This window comes from Danaus plexippus, chromosome 12, assembly GCF_018135715.1.
Source record: "Danaus plexippus chromosome 12, MEX_DaPlex, whole genome shotgun sequence".
Lineage (NCBI taxonomy): Eukaryota > Metazoa > Arthropoda > Insecta > Lepidoptera > Nymphalidae > Danaus > Danaus plexippus.
This window is the reverse complement of record NC_083545.1, coordinates 3,857,202-3,880,216: the sequence shown is the minus strand read 5'-3', so window position 1 is coordinate 3,880,216 and position 23,015 is coordinate 3,857,202. Positions and strand designations below refer to the sequence as shown.

Genomic DNA, 23,015 nt, shown 5'->3' with positions numbered 1-23,015 from the left:
AATATAATTCAATAAAACAATAAAATCCTAAAGCTTCAATGAAGATATCTTAACACTTAAATATTATTTTTTACAACACAAATCCAAACAAATAACTACTTTATTTTCAATTCGGGATAAAAATATGCGATACTAAGGTATAAAATTTAAATATGGAATGAAAGCCATTAACTTTATGGATCTTTATTATATAGTAAAACACATATCACCTATCAACACATAGTAGGTAAAAAAAAAATCAATTACTGAAGTCTGAAAATAATATTTAAGTTACCTTACCATAGTCAATAATTTATAAATTAAAACATCACACTTTGTTTCACCTCCTATAAATGATAGTTCAAGGCTATGTGATATATTTGACAAATAAAAATAGATAATAAATAAATAATATTGAAGGACCGTTAATGAAGCGCTAACACATTGTATTCGATAAATTACAATTAGTTGTATGCTTCTTAATTAATAACAGTGTGTGGCCACTAAATATGCGAGTAGTCAGCTGGTCCGCACCAGCGCGTCACGTGCTCAACGAGAACGCTCGCCGCCACGTCCGGGGAGGAATTACGGGCGGCTTGGAACACGCGCGACCACCACTCTCTGTTCGCGCATCTACCTGCAGATATTATATTGTTATATGTATATATACATATATATATTCAATACATATGAGTACTACAAACGTGCTAACAGATCAAGTTTTGTACATAATAGTTTTAATTTAATCATATTCGGCTTTAACGTATAATGTGCAGTGTCTTATGAGAACATTACATATTTTGTATTAATCAAAAAAAAAAATTAAATTTATTATTATTACAAATATACAACAGCAATTTAAAAATCATCTTAAAGTTTTATGTATGTTACAAAACACTGAATTAATAATTGATTCGGACAAAAACATATGCTTATGATTGATTACCATTTGTAAATGTAACCAATCGCGATGACAACGGATATCCTGTGATGACGCAGCACTGCTCGTCCGGTCCAACGTACGAGACGTATTTACCACGGGTGTCCAATGGCAGAGTCTGATATTAAACAAATTCCAATGGACATAAAATTTACTTTATTATAATACATATAGTAGATTATATTTTACGCCGACAGTAAAGGTGCTTTATAATTTTACTCCAACAGTAAAGTGACGCTGGTTTCTTTTCAATTAGCATAACCATAAATACAAAACAATTTCTTTAAGTAGCTATTCGTGGCCAAACAAATATCTTTGAAATTACTGAATATCGATATTATAATAAATGACAAGGAATCGAGAAGGTTTCCGATGCTTTCATAATACTACTATATAACTATCATCTCTTTGATAACGACATCTCGAATCCTCGCAGTTTTTTAAATAGATTGGATAATGATCTCTTGCAATGTTTCGGCTTCAAATGTATCTGTGTAAATGTCTACCTAGGAGCCTAGTTACGCCTTCTATGGATATTAAAGGCATCTTAAAAGGGCTGAGTGTACACGGACCTGGTCGACCTGCTGGTCCATGGACACCGCCAGCACCCAGTCCCTTAGCTCAGAAAGAGTCGTCCCTCGAACACACGACCCCTCCAACAACAGCGGACTCTGAGACCAGTCCGTGCATTCTGAAGATCATAAAATTGCATACTCTCACCGTACATGAGCCGTGGGCATGTAAATATTTCTAAAGATCCCGATCCTAATCAACTTTCGTATCTAGAGTGCGGAGATAATCGGTTCGTGGAACAGGATAAATCGATTTTGCATCGAATATTATATTGGAAAATCGGTCTTACATCAAATATTGGACTAAGTGGTGCTGAAAATGCTTCAAAAATCTATTTTTAATTTTAAACATTTAAAAAAATATTTTCTCAGTTTTTAACAATAATTATGTTAAATTTTTAATAACAATAATGATGTATGTCAATGTCAAATCTACATTCACCTAATATTTATAAAAGTTACATAAAAAATAATAATAATAATTAATTAAAAGCCTTTATTCCATTCGACAACCTCCTTTGTGTTTTCTCCGAACAGTAGGTAGTCAAGAGTACAACTCGTCCAACAAAAAAAAACGCCGACATTGACAAAATATTCCACGTTTCCAGTGCGAGTGAAGCCATAGCATAAAATATATATATCAAATATTTTTCAATATAAAAAAATAAACTTCGATATAATCACAATGGAGGTACAATAGTTATACCAAAGTCGGCGTAGTCCAACATTTGGTTTCCATCGTCGTCAGCGGCCTCCACCAGGTCCAGGCAGTGGTTCAGCAACACGAAGGACTCCCGGGCCCCGCGGGCTCCTTCACCGCGGATGACCTCACCGCATAAGTAGTACGCTACAATGGAAAAGATAATCAAATATGGAAACCTAGTAATCTTCTTCTAAAATAAGTTTAAAGTTCACATGAAAAAGTAATGTAAGTCATTTCTTCCACATATTTTTACAAACTTTTGCATTATTCATATCAACTGAATTAATAATATTTGAGAAGCATTTCTCAGCAAGCAGAGCTCACTTAGCACTTAGCAAATGTATTCTGCTTTCACTTGTTAAACTTGAGGAGGTAACGTTATATATTATATCTTGCAGGGAAATTATTAAGTTGTGAGAAAACAAAAGAAAAAATGTTTTTCATATTTCGCTTTAGACAATAGACAATACCTGTTCAAATATTCGTCATAAATTATAGTAACGATCACGTAACACGTAAAGGCTGTAATAGTAATTCGGCACATTTAATTCTAATAACATTAAATGCAACAATTACGCTATAAATACTTATATAGGCTAGCTTGTCTGGACTGAAATAAAACTAGTATTTTCGGATTTACTAAGAGTTTTTAATTATTTTGACTATATACTCAGGACGATTCAGATACTTAGCAGCAACCGTGATCCGAAATCCGAAAATATTAGTTAACTGCGAAAGTCTTAAATCTCATGACTTGACTGGACTGGTCTCAATAAAAATAGCAAGAAAAGAATACTTGCCAACATCAGCAACGATGATGTCGGCGTATCGAGGCAGGGCTCGAGCTGCTTTGGACGCTATCTGTGGCACGTGGAGACCCATCAGCAGTGTGATAGCCTAAAGATTTAAATTTAATCTTATACCTTTATTTCATAGCAATTTTATTTACAAATAATAAGAACTAAATAAAATTACATTTATTTTATTTGAGACTTATTTTCGTACACACGATTATTCTAGTTTCTACCGTCTCATTGGATACTAATTATAAGAACCTGTATACTCCTTTCGCCGGCTCCCGCTATCACCATAATGGCGGCCGCTTCCTTCATGGCATTGAGGGCTTTGGGGGCAGCGGATATCCTAACAAGGATCTCACTGCATACAGCCTTAGCCAAGGCACTATCACTAGTAGAGACTATCACTACACCAGCGTCATCTGTAAGATATTGTCGAAGTACTTCCAGAACTTGGGAAAGAACTTCTGGTATATCTTCGCTCACAATATCTACGCCTTCCATGCGCTGGAAAAGAAATTAAGTAAATTAATACCTATATCTATAATGTAATTAAAAAAGGTGCTTTATTATTTTTTTGGACTGAATAGTGCCTGACTGTCATTCCACCCGTTGAAAGAAGGAAATGAAATCATAGATGATGGAAATCCACTACACTGTTTAAATGTCTTAAAAAAAATGATAATACACTCTTAATAGTCCTGTCAAACTAGACTTAAAATAGGGCTGTGGTTACTAAAATTTAGACAAGACTGAATATTTGTAGAATTGTTCATTACACTATTATAAAGGAAATGTGAAAATTCCTCATCGATCCGGCACTGTCCTTATGATGAATGAACAACAATTGAAGAAACTTGCGATGTATCACTGTTGGGGAAATTTACTTACACCCAGAATGAAGAAAATAAACAAGAAGAAGAAAGGAGACGAAGAACAAGAGAAAGTAGAAGATAATGATAATTTAAATTCAGACGTATACATTTTCTTATTTTTTTTTTTATTTACAAAACCTTTTATCATTTTCAACCCTTTTCATAATCGACAGTCATCGAATATTTTCAAATTGAATAGAATCGCAAAAAAACAGTAGAATACCGGGAAAACCCGTTGAAAAACGCGCTAAATACATCAAATAAGGGTGGCGTGGGAACGTGGACACATATGACGATTACAACTCTGTCAACTTTTTCAATCGTTACATCTCAAAAACGGTGGCTCTTACGAAAAAAGTAAATTGACATTTTTTATAGATAATTATTTGATCTATGATTTTTGTCTTAACTAATTTTATGATAAAACTTAGCGTTTTGCTGAAAATTGTGAAAAAAATACCGTTTTTGTGACCCTTAACACCGAGTTAACTTTTTTGCACGTGACGGAACGATGAGGACTTTTCATATTTCCTTTACATTTTACATAAGCTGATTTACATTTCAGTTGAAGTTGAAATTTCAGTCCAGAAACATTTGAAAAAAACGGAATTAATATTGATATTAAAATTAAAATTGTAATACAAGAAAAAAAAAATGCAACAAGAACAAATATTTATAACATCAGCCAATGAAAACTATGAAACAATACAAATACATTATTTTCGCATTACTAATTAGGAGTTATGCTTACTGAATTCGTCTTGAACAGGTGAGCAGCGTATCTGAGTGCGTAATGTGCCGCCTTGTCCCCGGCTCGCCCCAGGCAGCGCTGCCACTGGCCAGCCCGCACTAACTTCTCCAGCGCTTCACTTTCCGAGTCAGATTCTTTTGTTTCTTGGTCCATCTCCTCGCCCTCCTCTTCATAGTCTGCTGATAGTCCTGGAGTATTTAGAATGATTTAACACATCACACTAACCTTCGTATAAGCAACTTGATCGGAACTATACCAATCTTTGTATATACAAGAAAGTCGTGTTAGTTCCACTATTTATAACTCAAGAACGGCTGTACGGGTTAGGGTGAAAATTGGTGGAGAGGGATAGCTTAGAACTTGGAAAAAGGCTTAGGATACTTTTCATCATCCAAAAAAAATATGTTGATAAAATCCAAAATGCTCTTCTTTACTGCCTTTAAGGAGGAACGGAGTTCGTCCGGTCAGCTTCTAATTCTGAAACTGATGCAAACGAAGTCTCGGGCAAAAACAAGTATTTAAATAAACCTATCGAGTTCTATATTCTACATATAAATATAACTTATATATAATTTATCAAGGAATCACCTTCAGCATTATCTTCATCAATTCCATCTACAAGTGCCGCCCGAAGCTGTTCGCCCACATCGCTCTGACCGATGGAAGCAAACCTGTAACAGACACATTAAGCATAAGGTTTACAAATCAAAAATTTAAAAGGAAATTAAAACTATTTATTTAACAGGAAATTATTTTATGTTAATAAATAAATAAAATTAGGTCTCTATTTGTAAGGTTTTCACTTACTATCTGTCTGTCTGTCAGTTTAGGCTGAAATTCAAAACGGCTGTACGTATTTTAATAATATTTAATTAAAAGGTAACTTTTAAACAAGGTGCAACTATGGTTATTATGGCTTGAACCCCTTTAACATTCATTTTAACTTCAACACTAGGCCCCACAAACTGCAATTATTCTTTAGTTATAAATCATTGTGAATCATGAAAAAACAAACGCAGTCATTCTTAGTTAATAGAATTTTAATAACGTTTGCATCTCACGTGTCTGCTAGTAGGTCGGCGGCCCTCCTTCTCTTAACGCCCGAGAGCTGATCCCTGGCCAGTCGTGCAGCCCTGAGGGCCGCTCGCTCTGCCAATCCCGCGGCCCCACCCGCCGCGCCCGCTGCACTCGCCTGTAGCAGCACTTGCACTGCCTCCCACCACTCGCCCCTTGGGAAAAGATAATATATTAGCGATTTTCAGTCCGTTCTGTTTCACGTAATGTAATACACATTTAACATCTGCGAAATGAACGGACGTCGGGAGTATATAGTTTATAACAATAATAACGCGTTGTAATCCAAAAATATTCGTTTCATTTAAATGAATACTCGCGTGAATCTTAGATCTCAATAAGAAAATATTTTATTTAAATTTAATTTTTTTGCTTACCTTTATAAAAAGGAAATTAGTTTGTTTAAATTTCATTTTTTAATTTTCCTCAAATCCAGAACATTGGTCGATAATAATACTTAATTGATAGGATTCTTAGCCTGCATTATAAAAATGAGATAAAATAAAATTAATATGCTTCCTCGTAATTTAAAATAACCACGTCATTTTTTGTGTACTTTTTTATGTAATACGAAATATTAATTTCAGATATGAATGTAAATACTTTTGTACGCATCTTTGTCCCCTTGTACTTCGGTATTGTTTTAAAGAGAAACAAATATGTAATATGGACTGAATGTTAATCAATCAACCACTAGCGACATCTATCGACTGGGTCAGGGGACTTCATATAAAAAACAACAGTAGACGTGTTCCCGCGGAAACTTCATGACTCAGGAAAATACTAAATAGTCACTGCATATTTTAATAAATTTTAGGTTTAATAAAAACTTGTACTTTAAACGTATCGCCATTATAGGACACTGAATTCATAAACACTGCCATCTGTTAGAATGTTATGGAACCTACAAACAATTATTACTCTTTAAGTGATAATGCGAAATAATAAAAAAATAATTAGAAATAAAATAATATTTCGATTATAAAATTAAGATTACAACAATCCTGTCTTTAAAGTAAGATGAAAACCGCACACGGGATGAAAGATTATATTAATGTCGTACGTGGTGTCGCACGTGTCCCCCCCCCCCCGCACCCGTCACCGCGCGGCACGTCATTGTAACGATGTCGTTTAGTATTCAAATGCGCAATACACCGAAATGGTACGTTTTCTGGCGATGTCTAATGACAACGTATCTGCTGCAGGAAGGCGTTTCGAAGAGCAGTTTAATATTAGTGTCGTGGCACACAATGCTTTCTGCAACCCTGCGTTTGAGAGATTACGGACAATTTCGGACTCCAACTGTAGATAGAGGTATACCTTGCATCTCTACTGCGATCATTCCACCCGACTACTGGGGTATTTAGCGTTAGTCAAACGTTTGCTTGGCATACTTGAACGCTTGAATCGAAATATGCGCAAGCGCGCTCGTTTGTGTTTTAGGGAAAGAGGTGGACTTTTTGAACAATTGTTAAGTTGTAGTAGTGTAGTAAATTAACGGTAAAATTATATAAACAGTGATTGTTCGAAACCGAGACAAATAACTAACAGACGAACGGTAAAATAAAAAGTTTGTTAAATATCAAATTTTTATAACTTTCAAAACATCTGCAAAACAACTGTACTAGAAAATTCTCTCACGCTCTTAAATTTATGATTTTACAATATTTTTTGTTGTTTTCAAAAATATTTTATTTATTTATTCATATTATTTTACTCTTTACAAATGTTAAGAGAAGACTCTTATCTACATAGACGTTTATTGTTTCATATTTGGAACCCTCATAAAAATTGTTTTTGTCCTCAGTAAAGAGCATGCGATAAATGATGAGATCTAAGACTTTCGCGAGTTTTATTCATTTAAAAAAACTAATATATTTTCGGACACAATGCGACACGAACCGGCCACTGACAGCAGCGCGTGTAACATCCGCGAACGCTTGTGTGTGACTGTGACCATATTTTCGCGGAGTAATCGGGACAATTGTTAATGCTTGTAATTTTGTCAATTTTTAATGATGTCATTTGAAAGCCAGTCCATTGAATTATGTTACTCATTCTGTGCAAACTCCTTTCAGATTTGCGCTATACAAAAAATCACGTTGTATATTATATAATTATCAATACCGGTCCGCGTGTGAGGCGGCACGCTGTAACAGCGGCGGTACGTGAGGCGGGACAGTCTCGGAGCTCTCCGGAAGATACTCGCGGGACACTCGAGACGCCTCCTCGTACAGCTCTGAACATGAAACATTCAAAATTATTCGCACTAAACTACATTCAGAAACATGAAAAGATTATTGTCATAATAATGCACAGCTTTCTTGCGAACGAACAAACTTACGAACTTTAATAAACCATATCCTTTTGTTAGGTATCTAGCTTAGGAGTTTAAACTCTCTATCTTGTCGAAGACGGTGTCATGTATGTTAATAGACGGAGGTAACAAACTATCAACCACTTCATAAAAAATCATCATTCTTAACAAAGCATTTTGACATTCTGGAAAAAGAACTCTTCAGAGAAACAAAAAGGTTCTAACGAACCCAAGTCTTTGTAATGTTGCACCACGTCTCTCGGCCGGTTGGCTCTTATCATGAGGGCTTCGAACTGCGACAGGTCGCCGCGCTCGGCCGCAGCGCGAGCTCCCTCCACCAACACCTCCTCCGTCTATACATCATCATATAAATTGATAATTACTACACTACTACTTTAACCATTAGTATTGTCAATGTAAACAGAGAACTATAAATTTTTTTTATAGTCCTATACTCTCCTATTGTCAACCAATTGTCAAAATCTCAACGTATAAAAGTTAAAATCAATTATAATAAAGTATATAAACATTGAAACTAAAATTAAGTCACTTATCATACAAAACGTTTTACCATATGAGTGGCATGCTGTTCGGCCAAGGCCAAAGCTCTATGGTGATTCCCTTTAGACAGCCACATCCGGATCGCGTCCTCAGCCGCAGAAGCCCTAAGGAAAGCCGCCTCAGCTTCCTCCGGGTTCTCTTCAGCCAGAACTGCCGCTTCATGCCTTGCTACTTCTCGCTTTGTGATCCCACCACCCATCTCACTCAACTCAATAGCAATATCCCATCTAAATAAATATATCTAACTGTAATTGTGACGTAATAAGTAAGGCCAATATGGCTTTGAAAAATACAATTTCTCAATACTTCTAAATTAATCTTGTACCCGGAGATAATGCCATTACGTCGTTTAGCATTGATAATTGATTTCTTAATTGGATTAACTTGAATCTAGGGATTCCATAGAATAGTCATCAGCGCTCGTCACAAATTTGTAATCCGGAGTGATTATGGGGTTTCATAGAATAGAGGTAGTTAGTTGTTGGTCCGTTAAAGTTTGAGAACCCCTGATCTTAGGCCTATAAGAGCATCAATACCTGTGCGCCTGTAGGGCCCACCGCGCCCCAAGTGCTGCCAGTCCCCGGGCAACCAGCAGGCGGGCCGCGGCTGCCGCGGACAACGACCCGGCCCACTGAAGAGCCACCTGCTGCTGTACTCCAACCGGAGCGTGAGCCCGAGCCACGCGCTCAGCGTTCTCCCACTGACCACTCGTGTGATACATCTGGATGGCACTTTTCCAGTCACCTGCACAATATATATGCATATATTATACTGTGTTTGCGTTGCTGTACTGGTTTGCCATTTTGTTACAATACATCATATATGCAATATATATGCAATATATATTTATTTTCATTCATATACATAATATACAAAACCTACACGGTAATGGTATTTTTCTGTCCCTCTCATTTTGAGCCTTGCATGTCTATTATTACCTTCTTGCATGAATACAAAACTCTTTGCCTCCTTCACCGCGGTAATTATAATAAAATGAAACGTTCATAAATACCAATTTGTCTGAAAAACTTAAAAATCTTTTGCAATCAAAATAATAACAAGTCCTATCTAGCGAAATTGACACAAACTTCGATGGCAGTAGTATTATATCAATAGAGCAGTCGCCTTTCCTTTTAAGTCTTACCAGCTTGTATGTAGTAGGTCTCAGCGGCCCGAAGGTCCCCCGCGGCGCGGAGGTCACTGGCCGCCTTCTTCCTCGTGGCCTGCAGCAGCGCTGGTCTATGAGCCGCCACCAACCGCAGCATTGACTCATACTGAGATGCTTCCTAATAGATTTTTTACAACGATTCAACAAAACCGAATGTTTGTAATTTATCTATGTGTATAGTTGAATGTTATATTTATTTTATTTTTTTAGAGTACTACCTTGTACATGGATATAGCTTCATCGGTATCTCCCAGTCCTATATAAATTTGTTCAGCCTTTCTAAAGTGCCCTTCCTGTCTTAATTGTTGAGCGAGCGGTAAGTAAATGTCCCTTGTATCTTCTTCGGGCAGATGTGTAGCGGCGAGACGTAGACCTTCCGACACTTTGCCCGCGGCGTTGTACGCACGTACACATTTTTCCGCCATGCCGCAGGAAGTGAGGACACGTTCCGCTGTATCCCATTCCTGTACATGTTTACAAAAAATATATTAATAAAGCAACGAATTAACATTTAAATTCCCATATGAGGCCTACTTGAATAAAAAAAAAATCCGCCTCAAACTTTGAATTCTAAAATTTGAATTCATTGCTCGTGACTTCAAACCCGTGTATAATAGCTGATGCGAATAATTGAACACGTCCAGCTTTACACCCTCGTTTATGTTGACATTTATATTTTTGCAACCATACACAGAAAAGAAAAAAAAAGAACATATTTCTCTTCTTAAATATTTAAAATAAGAATCATGTATATACAGAAACTTACTTGAGAAGATATAAAATGATCCCCCAATTGTTCACATTGCTCTCGAATAGATTCTTTATCTTCTATAACCTGAACACGTCAATAAATTGATTTAAAAATATATATATATATTTAAATAAAGCAAAAGTTACTGAAATATATTTATACCTGTACAATTTGAAGAGCTTTTTTGTAATGATGTGCTTTCAGAGCTGCGGTGAGCGCATCGACCGTGCGACCAGCCTCTATGAGATGAGGCACAGCGGCGCCCGCCTGTCGCGAAGATACAAGCCACGCCCCCCATTCTCCTTCTAACCTGGTCACTTCACCGGGACAGGCCTGAAGATTAAAAAATAATATAATAAAATTAAAAAAAAAAACAAAACATTCAAATAAAGAACACCAACATCTCTTGCTAGTTGGACCGCTCTTGCGTAGTTGTTGCCTCTAGAATAGTAATCCACCGCAGTTCTTATATCACCTTTACGCTCGGATATTTCACCAGCCATTTCCCACCATTCCTCCTGCAACGGAAACAAATTATCAACTTATGTATGTAATAATGCATGTCTCTTATTAGTGAAACAATTTTTTTTTTATATTTATAAAGAATTCAAGATCATTATGTATTAGAACAAATATATTTGTGATAGTTATAGTAATAAAATTGGATATCTATTATCTTCTTGTATGTTTTTTAGTTACATGCATAACATTCATGTGTATCTTGCATCAATCATACTTACTATTAACCAGAATAGTACGATCAATAATCAATGATGTTAAATCACAAACAAACGCTACTTAATTTGTATTAAATCCTGCAACAAAATGAGCAGGATCGTCTTATAAATACGACAACATGACTAGGCTTGGTGAGACCAACAAGCAATATTCCCATAAACGGGTCCATACTTCACTAACATTTTTATTTAGCTATCTGATATTGGACCCATTAACCTCACTAGATTTTTTTTGTCTGTCTGATAATGCAACCTTCACCTGTACTAGCTGATCGTGCACAGCCTGCAGAAGCTCGTCGTCTTTCATGAGTGTGGGGTGATGTAGAAGAGCGCTGGCAGCTCGCCTCGCACGTCCCCCCTTCACCCATACACGAACCGCGCCGCGCACGTCACCGCTCGACGCTAAAACCGCCCCCGCCTCGCCGAGCCGACCTGTCCCAAGAAAGAAATTAATATTCCATTAATATATATATATATTTGTGTTATTCTAACGAAGACAATATTATAAATATTTTTGATTAAGTTCTAATACGCTAAAATTGAAATGATATTAATATTTTTATGCAATACGTAAGAAACTTTATCAATATTAAATTATCAGAGATATCACTTATTACACCGAACAGTCATCATCTTGGTACCTGTCGACGTGAGATAGTCCATGTATTGCTGCCTGAGCGCCGTCACCGCCTGTCTATCGACCTTTTCAGCGAGGGCGATAGCGTCCGGCCATCTATTGAACTGCTTATACATATTAATGGCCAGTTCTGACTGAGCGGCTCCGCGTACATAATATTCTTCTGCGGTGGCTAAATCTCCCACAAAGATTGCTAGACGTGCACGAACCTCGGGACTCCTTAAACCTATTACATAATGTAAATCGTGGTTAAAAAAATTGATACATAACTGTTACAATGAGTCGGTATAAGAATACATGAGTACCAGAGGTGTGCGCAGAACGTTCAAATGCAAAAAATACCTTCATCGATATTCCCGTTCCCTTTGGCTGAAGCTAACTCGACAGTTTTCTCTAGATAAAAAGTTCTAGCCTCATCACCCACAGCTCTATAGCACTTCGTCGCCAACTAAAATTAATATTTCTTATGAGAAACCGAAACATTTTAAATGTTATAATAATTTTAAGTCTTTCTCTAACTCAACAGTCAGCAGTGTGACTGCAACAACTGACAACTGAATGGCTAACACTTTACCAAAAATATAATAATTCCGTAACCGGTTTTATCAATATACTTGAATCTAACGTTTATGTTACTAAAAAAATAATGAAGGACTCATTCCAAAATCACTGGACAATTTTTATTTATATCATATATACAGGGTGTCTCACAAGGAATGTCGATTCATATGTAAGAATTCCTACTCATCGATCTAAATATGTATGTACTAACTTGTGGGGTTTATTTCTGGTTCTACGAATCAATTTACTTATTTTTAATCATTATCTGTTTGTTTATTGATGACGGAGTACATTTTTATACTATAGCGGATAGCTAAAGCGATCGTATGAGGGTTTTTTTGAAGAAAGATCCATGTTTAGTTAGCCGAAGCCGGGTTGTTTTACGAGAACTAAACCATCCAACCGTTGTTATTAAAACAGTTCGACATTTTTTTTACATTTAAGACCAAAGAAAGGTTTTTTTAGACAAAAACCATTAAATACGCGGAGCTATACGTCTCATACAAGCGAACACTGAAAACCGACATTAATTATGAGACGTTCTCTATACTTGAATAGAAATTCACGTAAAAAAAAATGTCGTGAAAATACTTTAACTAAACTGCTTAAAAATTAGTGGTATGTCGTGTTCAGTAACTTTGGCAACGAAGCCTTAACAAACTTCTGTTTAGATTTCCTCTTCCTGTAATGTATACATATTAACCTCAACATCGTAAGCAGTCAAAGCTTGCTCAGCCAGTTGGCACCACAGCGTCCCGACGTCCGCAGACCGTGACACAGCATCCAAGTACTGAGCACAATCTTGTAAGTCCCCGCTACGTAACGCCGAATCTATGCATAATGAATAGTACATTTCGTTTGACATTTCATGTGAATTAACAATGTAGATATGAGAATATAGCGACAGAAGAAAAGACATTCAATGTCAGCTCTTAGAACATAAAATCAATCCTGTTTTAATAAAATGCTTTATTATTGTCTTATCATCTTTTCTTTGTCGTACATTTCAAAATATTCCAAAAAAAATATGGCTTAAAAGTACTCTGCACTGTTCTAGAACCCAATCTGACCATAAAGTTACTTTAGCAACATATTCTATCTAGCCGTGTTGATAGAGCGCACCAGATTGTACGATTAACTTACTATGAACTGAAATTTCGAACAAACATTTCTTGTAATTCACAAGCACTGATATTTTTTAACAATATGAGAATTCCATACACTTCAAACAATATAAAAATAATTTCAATACTTTAAAGCCGTCATACTGAAAGCTAGTCGATGTTCATCCAAGACGATTGCCTGAATCTGACCACCTTCGAGTACTACTCGTCGCTCTGACACCGATACGGCCGAGCCGCCTCCACACTCAGACATTTCAACACATTGAGGCTCCCATACACTGTACCTACAACACGGAAACACAAATATAATATGCAGGAACGATCTAATGATATATATATTACTATATGTAAAATATAGATATCATAAGTAAAAACTATGTTTAATGTACCGGACGACTTTGATGTGTTCTATCCTCAAATAAGAACTTAATATTAATCATTTAATCATTCATCATCACCATCATTATCATCATCATCAGCCTATCAGAGCCCACTGCTGAGCAAAGGCCTCTTCTCCAATGGAGAAGGTTAGAGCAATAATCACCACGCTTGTTCAAAACGGGTTGGCGATTTCAATCTTATAATTTGAAACTATAAGATCAGGTTTCCTCGCGATGTTTTGCTTCACCGTCCGTCAGTGGTGTCTCAATACTCTTAGAAAGTACATATGACTCGGAGAAGATCACATTAGTACTTGCCGGGTTTCGAACCCGCGCCGTCACGTATGAAAGGCGTTTAACCTCCAGGCCACCACGATATATTTAATCATTGCTAACGACATTAATTTTAAGTTAAAAGGTATAAATCTATAATTAGTCCAAATGTATAGACTTATCTCCTTTTACACATAATAAATAAAAAAAATTAAATGGAGTACGTTTTTAAAGGTGCTATTGCTGTCATCACTCACCACATAACAATTCCACAATCAAAAATAAATAAGATACATTTTAACACGACGTAATAATTCGGATGTCTTCAAATAAGGGATGAATAGGCTGATACTGAGATAGTGACTGCACTACCTGCGACTTCACTTCCATCTTCCAACAGTCAAGCACTATCCAGTCGAATTAAAAAAAAAAAACATATGAAATCTTACCAAATGAGCAAATGAGTTGGGGTTTGGGCTACAACAGCGTCACTGTTTTCTATCCATTGCACGAAACTAACTCCGCTCGCGATAATTTCCTAAACAAAGAAAATACCAGACAATGAAATATCATATTTATTTGTCTCCAGCTGTTGGGTTATTTAGTGATCAGCACATATGTTAATGGGCTACCTTATCACCGGTATCAATACGGAGGAGTGCTAGACGTCGCCTAGTATCGCGGAACAGAAGCAGATGTCCGCTCTCATTCAGCTCCAACCAATCCACCCGAGCTTCGTGCCACCATTGCCCTAACTGAACTCCTGATACATTTACAACATTAATATTATCATAATTTAGTGAAAATATTTTTTTTTTTCCGCATAATACAAGAACTTTTTAACATCTATTATATGTAATATGTACTGTACCAGTAACGAGATCAATGACAGCAATCGTCTGTCTATCCAGCAAATAGGCGAAGTGTTTGCGTTCTTCCTCCGTCTTCCGGCCCTCATTGATACGGACACTAAGCACGTGAGGATTCACACGCTCAGTACGCACCTTTATTATAAGATACGAAAAGATTTAGTGTAAATTAATTGACTTGACATTTATTTATATATATTCGAAATATATTAGTTTCATTTAAATGACAGAAGATGTCTCTTAAGTGGATGTTTCAATGCAGGTGTACTTGAACTCTCTTTGTAAAGAGAAGGTGGGAGTGAGTTCCAAAGTTGTGCACCTTGGACAGAGAGGATGTACGGAAAAAAAATTGTATTAAAGGAGGGGAGATCGAAAGGATTTTGTGTAACACAAGAGCGAATAGAAAGGATTCTGGGGGGAGGGAGATTAAAACGCTCAAGAAGGTACAGGGGAGAAGAATGTTTGAACACATTGTACATTAGCGTTAAAACATGCATATTCCGGCGGAAGCGGATGGGGTGTCATTTTAACCTACTGCGGAATTCAGAAATGGGATCGTATTTACACAAGCCTAAAAATAAAACGGTTGTATAAATTCTGAAACCGAACTAATTTATCGAGCCGCTCATCAGTGGCATCTAGGTAGCAAACATCACCGTAATCGAGTAAGGAAAGGAGAAGAGATTGTACAAGAATAATTTTTGTTTTAAAAGGAAGGAAGTTTTGAAGACGTTTAAGAGAATGTAGAGTCAGGTGAATTCTACGACTTAATTCGTTCACTTGAGCTATCCACGGTAAATGACAATCCATTAATAGTCCTAAGTTTTTTACCCGATCTAGAAATGGGATTCTAACCGCGTCGTACACTATACAGGACAAGATGTAAAAATTAATTTTATTATACATTTGCCTACTTCCAATTATAATTTCCTGGGATTTGTTTGGGTTCACTAGCAGACCGAAATCATTTGTCCATTTATGTATAGATTTCAACTCCTCATTAATAGCCTCAATAGCTACCTTAAGTGTAGACGGTGGGGCATGCCTATAGAGCTGCAAGTCATGGGCATAGAGATGGTAGGGAGAAGAAATAGTTTTGGAAATATTATCTATGAATATAGAAAAGAGTAAAGGAGACAGGACGCCGCCTTGTGGTACCCCGGCATATGTGTCATTCCAATCAGAAGAGCTCTCATCGGATGTCACCATCTGCCGACGACCGACGAGGTAAGATTGAAACCATTTAATAACAGCTGGAGATATCGAGAGTGAGGAGAGGAGTCCTAATAAAATATCACAGTCAACCGAGTTGAATGCATTAGTGAAGTCAAGGAGAACTAATATGGTTACATCCGGAAACCTTAGCCCCTTTAATATTTATTTAATAATTTCACTTAATTTAAGTCGTGGTGGTCTGGAGGTTAAAGGCCCGCCTTTCGCCATACGTGAGGGCGCGGGTTCGAAACATAGCAAGTACCAACGTGATCTCTTCCGAGTCATATGTACTTTCTAAGAGTATTTAGACACCAATGACGGGCGGTGAAGGAAAACATCGTGAGGAAACCTGGTCTTATGATTTCAAATTATAAGATTGAAATCGCCAACCCGTCTTGAGCAAGCGTGATGATTAATGCTCTAACCTTCTCCATGTGAGAAGAAGCCTTTGCTCAGCAGTGGCTCCGATAGGCTGATGATGATGATGATGATGATGAATTTAATTTTACTATTAGACCAATTCGAAAAAAAATAACAATTTCGTGAGCGGTTTTATATAAGGGCATAGGTAGTATTCATAAAGTTTATAAGAATTTGTTATTTTATTTAATTTATGAAAATACCTCCAGAGAAATATTTTACCCACATTCCTTCTAATATATATTTTTCTTGGTCTGTACTCACAGTTTGTAGTACCCTATCAAGGCCGTACTCCACGACACTAAGTTCGCCGGCACGCTGCAACAGACAGGCTCCACCCACAGCTGCATATATACGCTCCCCTCCACCGGACCATGGAATCTGTAGTATTTATGAAGTTAACAGTCAACTTTTACTACAACACAGAAGTTAGATAGCAGATAATCCAACTTACTTCGCTAGTCAGACCACGAGCTATGTCGCACAGGATCAGACTATTACTTGTACGACAGACAGCGTACCAATCGTTACCTGTAACAGATAAAATTTGTTTAAAAAAAATTGTTTATAAAATAAAAGTATTCATCGTTTTTCTATAATAAATCATCTTAAACCGTATCACAAGACAAATATATATTTTACTGTAGTAAAACAAAGCCAAATAATAGTAAGCAAAAACTTATTGTCTAATGAAGGTGGTGTCCACTTGCTTCAACGGAAAGATTAAACCTCATACAGATTTACGAATTTTGAGGAGAGTTTGACTTGAGTTACACAAAAAAAATATATATTTCAAGTAGTAGAAGACCTGACTAGTAAACATATTCCATAATTTCCGTTCCTAAATCATTTCATCAAAGTCCGTTTACAAACAAATATACTCACCTATAAATCTAACATTAAATATATCGGGAGCTAGTTTAGCGGTAACAGTGAGCGCAGCAGTATCAGCACCACGACGTCGAAGCAGCAGCTGACGTGTGCTGACGTGCTGCACCTCTATAAGGTCCCGCCACACCCAACGTCTTGAAACAGAGTCGAGGAGAAAAACAGGTTATTTTATATAAATAATACTATACACAGAATTATTTATTATTAAAAATGAGGTAAACATTAAATCACGCTTATTTTTGCATAACAATAAACACAGCAAATAGGTTTTATAAAAGACCTATTTAGGTGAAAGGGGAAAGTAAAAACGTCTAGATAAAAACCCAGAAGTATGAGATGGTTAGATCTGTTGAGCTACGAATTTCCTTTGAAACTATATAGGACCCGCAACAAATATTTTCTCTAACATAATTACAAGTCTGATATCATTTTATTAACGATCAAAATCTTTTGCCAATTTAAATAGCATGCACTCAACTTTCCTTTATTTACTGTTTACTGAATATACTTCTTGGTTGATACACGAATGATTTGTTATGTTTTTCGCTAACACCGTTTGATCACGGCTATACCGGATTAAAATTATATCGAATACATGTGGACAGGAACTCTAAGATTTTTGATTCATGTCGCGTACGAGTCGCGAGACGAGGCACGAGCCGACGCACAAAGTGACAGTCTAAATAGTCGCTCGCGGCTCGCCTCGCGTCTTGTCTTGCGTCTCGCAGTGCTCGCGGTCGGAGGACCGAGCGAGCTGTGATAAGAGACGAAGCACAAGACAAGGTACGAGGCGAGAGTGTAAATGTAGTATTATAACAGTAATGTAGTGCAATAGGGCGTAAAAATAGTAAAAGACAATAATACATTCCTTATTGATATATTTTTATCTGCATACTGAATGCACGTAGACAAATACGCGAGCATTTAATAACTGAGATGGTCCATGCTCTTTTTCTGAAAAAACAGATCTCAGCGTTAATATTCCTCTTGTTACTTTTAAAATTTCTCCTAGTTCAGTGCTTAATTAAGAACTAGATCCGATTTTGTCCATACTGAGGCACTGATAACTTTCATGACTATCCCATGGTTCACTCATTTTGATACGAGGCTGTAACTTTATATCATGATTAATAATTAATTTATTGAATTTTACTATAACCTTCTAACTTTAAGCATCAATTTATTTTAAAATATATGATTAATTATACACAATTGTTTTTTTATAAGCGTGCAATATTATATATGAAAAACAAATACTTACTATTTTCAAAGTTCGAAAAACACAATTATTTTGTAATGATGTAAATGTTAAATAATTCACTTTTGTCAAATTCAAAATAAAAAATATACATAAATAGCAAATGAAAAATAAATAGAAATATTTGTCTTCAAAACACATAAATAGCTTTGTATTTAGCCTAGCTAGTTGCCACGTATACTAATCTGTTAGGGACCGCGTCAACAGCAGCTGTTGTCCCTACTATAATTCCCCCCACCTCTTACCTTTATAACCGCAGACCCTTGAGGCCCAAGGACAAGTTTGTAATAGTTCTCCTTTTTAAAATACACTTAACTTTAAATTAATAAAAATCAAAGAAAACTCTGAAAATTTTATAATTATTTGTTTAAATAATTAAAAAAAAATGTTTTTAAATTTTTTTTATATATGTATTTTTAAAAACACATTTCAAAAGTTTATATAAATATTTATTGACTGGCCCTGGATTTCGAAGTATAAATCTTACGGCGCTCCACTATATATATGTATTATTACGATAATAAATGTGAATTCTATAGGTGTCTAAATTTAATTGTTCCCGTTATACGTATCGAAAACTTCGTGTTCTTAATGTGTAAGTACGCATAGATAACTTAAGAAATAGCAATTTTTTATTATAATAGGTACAAACATATCCGCTTTAGTTTTTATATTAAATTTATAAATTACGTACATTACGTATATAATATATATATATATATATATGTATAATCATGACACTTATTTTGCTATAATCGCAGCATTTCATAGCTTATACAGTTTATAATATTTTGATATCAAAGTTAAAAGGTGAAAAGAACAACTTGATGACATATTTAAGACATAATCATAATATAATGTTGTGAAACTGTTATTTTAAGAGAAAAGCACAATAATAAAAAATGTAATTAGTAATTTAATGTTGTAATTGCAATTACATTTAAAATTAATCATATGCAATAAAAAGTTGAAACACAATCCCATTATGTCATTGATTAGCGTTTGTAATAATGGGAATCATATGAAAATTTAACAAAACTAGTTCTTAAAAAAAATACATACGTATAAAAAAGTAGATAATGGCGATTATGCAAATTTACGAAAACAATGAAAATGAGATGAATTTTGAATTCACATTAATTACCATATAAAACACGTTAGTTTTTTTTTTAAACAATATTCCAGCACTAACATATAATTATAAATTACTATAGTTACTGCGCAAATTATCCTTGTCACCAATGTTATTTTAAACAAGTAAGAAAGTGAACAAAAATGCTGTTACAAGAACAACAACAAATTGCTAACGAAATGTTGTATTCATTTCGTCAGCAATTTGTTATCGATGTTGTTGTCATGAAATAATATGTTCAAAACAATAAATGCAAATGAATGGGCTGTATGTAATTTAAATTAAGTTAACAAAAGGATTTTTTTCATAATGGCAGACATGTAAAAAAAATATATTTATAAGATAAGTTGCGGGCTTTCTTTTAAAAATAAAGAAACTCGTATTTGGGGAATATAAAAAAACCACATACTTACTTGGTCTCTCTTCTTTTAGAAAAGTTCACAAAAGCACAAAAAAATCTAACCGCGGTTAGTTGATACGAATTAGTGGTGAAATCACTTGGCTAGATTTTTTATACTTTAGATCTATAAAGCACTACCTGCTATAACACTATTATTAATTAATTCATTTAACATACATTAACAATAACATATTCAAATTTTAAATTTTCATAGCGTCCACATTTTGAGTTCTTGCGAAAACAAAAGCATGAGAATATTGTTGTAAGGAGTAATATGACTACTAAGTACTAACTGATGAGTAATCCCATTCAAATTCGGGTGTGCAAATAGGATAGCAATATATGTAATGTGCATATTCGAAAGAGATGGCTAAAGGAAGTTATCATAAGCTTGAATATCGAATAGAATTTTTAATTTTATTACGTTTAAATTGAGATGCACATTTGTTTTATTTAAAAAACCATAATTTTAAGAGAATTATAAATTGTTTTAAATTTTACACAATTAGATAAAGCGTTTTATTTGGGTAATAATAATATTGGTATGTTCAACGTAATATTGACAAAGCTATATTATATGCTGCCTACTTCGTATTCAATATTTTCAAACTTTGTGTTCATGACTTAAAAAATCACAAGCTAGAACTTACAATTTTAAGAAGTAATATAATAATAGTAACAATTATGTCTGAAAAAAAGTAAAAACAAAAAAGAATTGAATAAGTTAGTAAATGAAAATCATTCTTGTAATAAAACCGAAATTATTATAGTTATGAATCTAAAATTATTTGTGTATTTTATATTTAATGTAAAAAAAAATTTGGGCCGTCGGTCAGATTATCTTAGTATTTTTTTTTTAGATAATAATGGGATTTGATAATACCTAAGGACGGCTTCAAAGACCAAAACGGCACCAGTTTGCGATGCTACTGCCAACTTGGTTCCATCTCCACTCCATGCTAAAGATCGCGCAGCATACAAATTCGATATATTTAACGTGGATAATTCCATACTTCCAGATTCCTTTATTTCACCGATTAGGCAACCATCAAATACACCGAATGCTATCGTCTAAAACAAAGGTTTTCGTCACTTGTAGGTCCCCAAAACATTATACTGTATGGTTTTTATTTTGATTGATGATTACGATGTTAATAACTGACCTGACCAGAAGGACTAAGAGAAGCTGATATGATATCTCTTCTATCAGGAAGTAATGTTGGTTCTAAACTTCTTACTAGCGCTCCTCTCTGAGCCTCATACATTGTTATTCTACCATCACAAGCTCCGACTATCAGCTATAAAATTAAAAAAATAATTCACAACAACTAATATTAAAAACTTTGCTATAAAATTTGTTAAAAAAAATTAAGCCGAAAATAGATATAATCGAATAGGAAATTCAATGACTGTAATGGTTCCCTGATCCTATTACTTACGTAGGAAGATACCAAGACCATGGCTGTCGGCGGTAGAGTGTAGCGTAATATTAATCTGCCATTTAAATAAATAGTTCCATCAATGTGTCCAGATGCCAACATCGCCTCAGATCCACGTGCCAGAGACACGCAACATGATCCCGCGGACCACAAACTGGAGCTTTTATTTGTTTTACAATCCAAAGATCTGCGTAATTAAATTTTTGAACATTTATGCTGTTCTGAGTTCTGTAATAACAAATTTCAAAAATAAATCACAGTAAAACTTTTTTAAATAACCTTATCTTTCCATCACTAGTTCCTGTAAAGAATCCAGTTTCAGCTGGAAGTAAACGTAAAGGCGACCCGGTGAGAGGAAATTTATTACAGATTACTTTTTTGCCGCTCCAGTCAGCACCGATTCGGTATACAAAAACCATGTTATCGCTTTGAGCTACCCCTAGCAATTCCGAATTGTCGCTGAATGCTAAACCTAAAATATATTTGTAATGACATTCAATAATAAAGACGAAGGTTTTAACAAATTTATTATTATTGAAAAGTATATTTTTAATACATTGTCAACAAGACACGATAAATGTATTTTTTTAATGTAACTTAAAACACACCGGTGATAACATATGATTTCTTTCCTGCTGCTGCATCAGCTGGCTTGGTGCTAAACTTATCCCGACGCATCCCATCGCGGTCAAATAAAAGTACCACCCGTTCAGAAGTGCCAACAGCTAATTTTACATTATTTGGTGACCAACATATGTCGGCTACTGGGATATCCGATTCCTGAAGCAAATGCTGGTTAATGTCATAGCTTTGTAAAATGTAAAACATACAATTGAAATTGCACAATCTTTTGAAGTATATTTTTAATACTTGTAATATAAGGATTAGACATACATATAAGGTTAAGTTTCTCTCTTTTAATACACTAGTTATTGGAAAGAAACCTAATTGTATTTTAGTGTCACTAATATTCGAAGCTCACCTGAGCATCCAAAAGCGTTTTAGAAAATTTCAGTCGCATTGTTATAACCCGTTAATAATCACTTAGTTCCAATTAAAAACTCTTTCAAATTAATTAGGATGGTTTTGTGTTAATGTTTATAAACTTATGTTACTAAGCAACTAATAACTTCAAAAGCAACACAAACTCAATTTTAAAGAAAAAATATGAAACCGAAATTAATTTTATAA

At 35.1% G+C, this 23,015-nt stretch overlaps 1 protein-coding gene and 2 long non-coding RNA genes across 3 annotated transcripts in view; 2 read left to right on the top strand and 1 right to left on the bottom strand.

Moving 5' to 3' along the window:
* LOC133319089 (uncharacterized) overlaps window positions 1-23,015 on the top strand; it is a 73,132-nt gene that overhangs the window by 46,955 nt on the left and 3,162 nt on the right. The window lies entirely within an intron of this gene.
* On the bottom strand, window positions 159-22,933 carry LOC133319110 (intraflagellar transport protein 172 homolog). The gene is made up of 35 exons (XM_061522326.1): window positions 22,807-22,933; window positions 22,433-22,604; window positions 22,104-22,296; window positions 21,825-22,011; window positions 21,549-21,683; window positions 21,269-21,456; window positions 17,590-17,729; window positions 17,159-17,235; window positions 16,969-17,085; window positions 15,072-15,204; window positions 14,833-14,963; window positions 14,650-14,738; window positions 13,692-13,831; window positions 13,127-13,254; window positions 12,205-12,310; window positions 11,867-12,088; window positions 11,485-11,657; window positions 10,890-11,006; window positions 10,651-10,821; window positions 10,504-10,572; window positions 9,956-10,201; window positions 9,714-9,855; window positions 9,106-9,313; window positions 8,580-8,796; window positions 8,238-8,361; window positions 7,819-7,930; window positions 5,679-5,846; window positions 5,206-5,288; window positions 4,618-4,805; window positions 3,250-3,498; window positions 2,995-3,091; window positions 2,198-2,338; window positions 1,492-1,610; window positions 926-1,037; window positions 159-616 (listed from the first exon to the last, which is right to left on the bottom strand). Exons 1-35 carry the CDS (start codon window positions 22,843-22,845, stop codon window positions 483-485), a joined length of 5,067 nt encoding a protein of 1,688 aa, XP_061378310.1. The 5' UTR covers window positions 22,846-22,933; the 3' UTR covers window positions 159-482.
* Window positions 6,833-11,163, top strand: LOC116772280 (uncharacterized). Its single transcript, XR_004353649.2, has 5 exons — window positions 6,833-7,005; window positions 7,770-9,039; window positions 9,120-9,342; window positions 9,728-9,892; window positions 10,693-11,163. It is a non-coding gene; the product is annotated as an uncharacterized LOC116772280 (long non-coding RNA).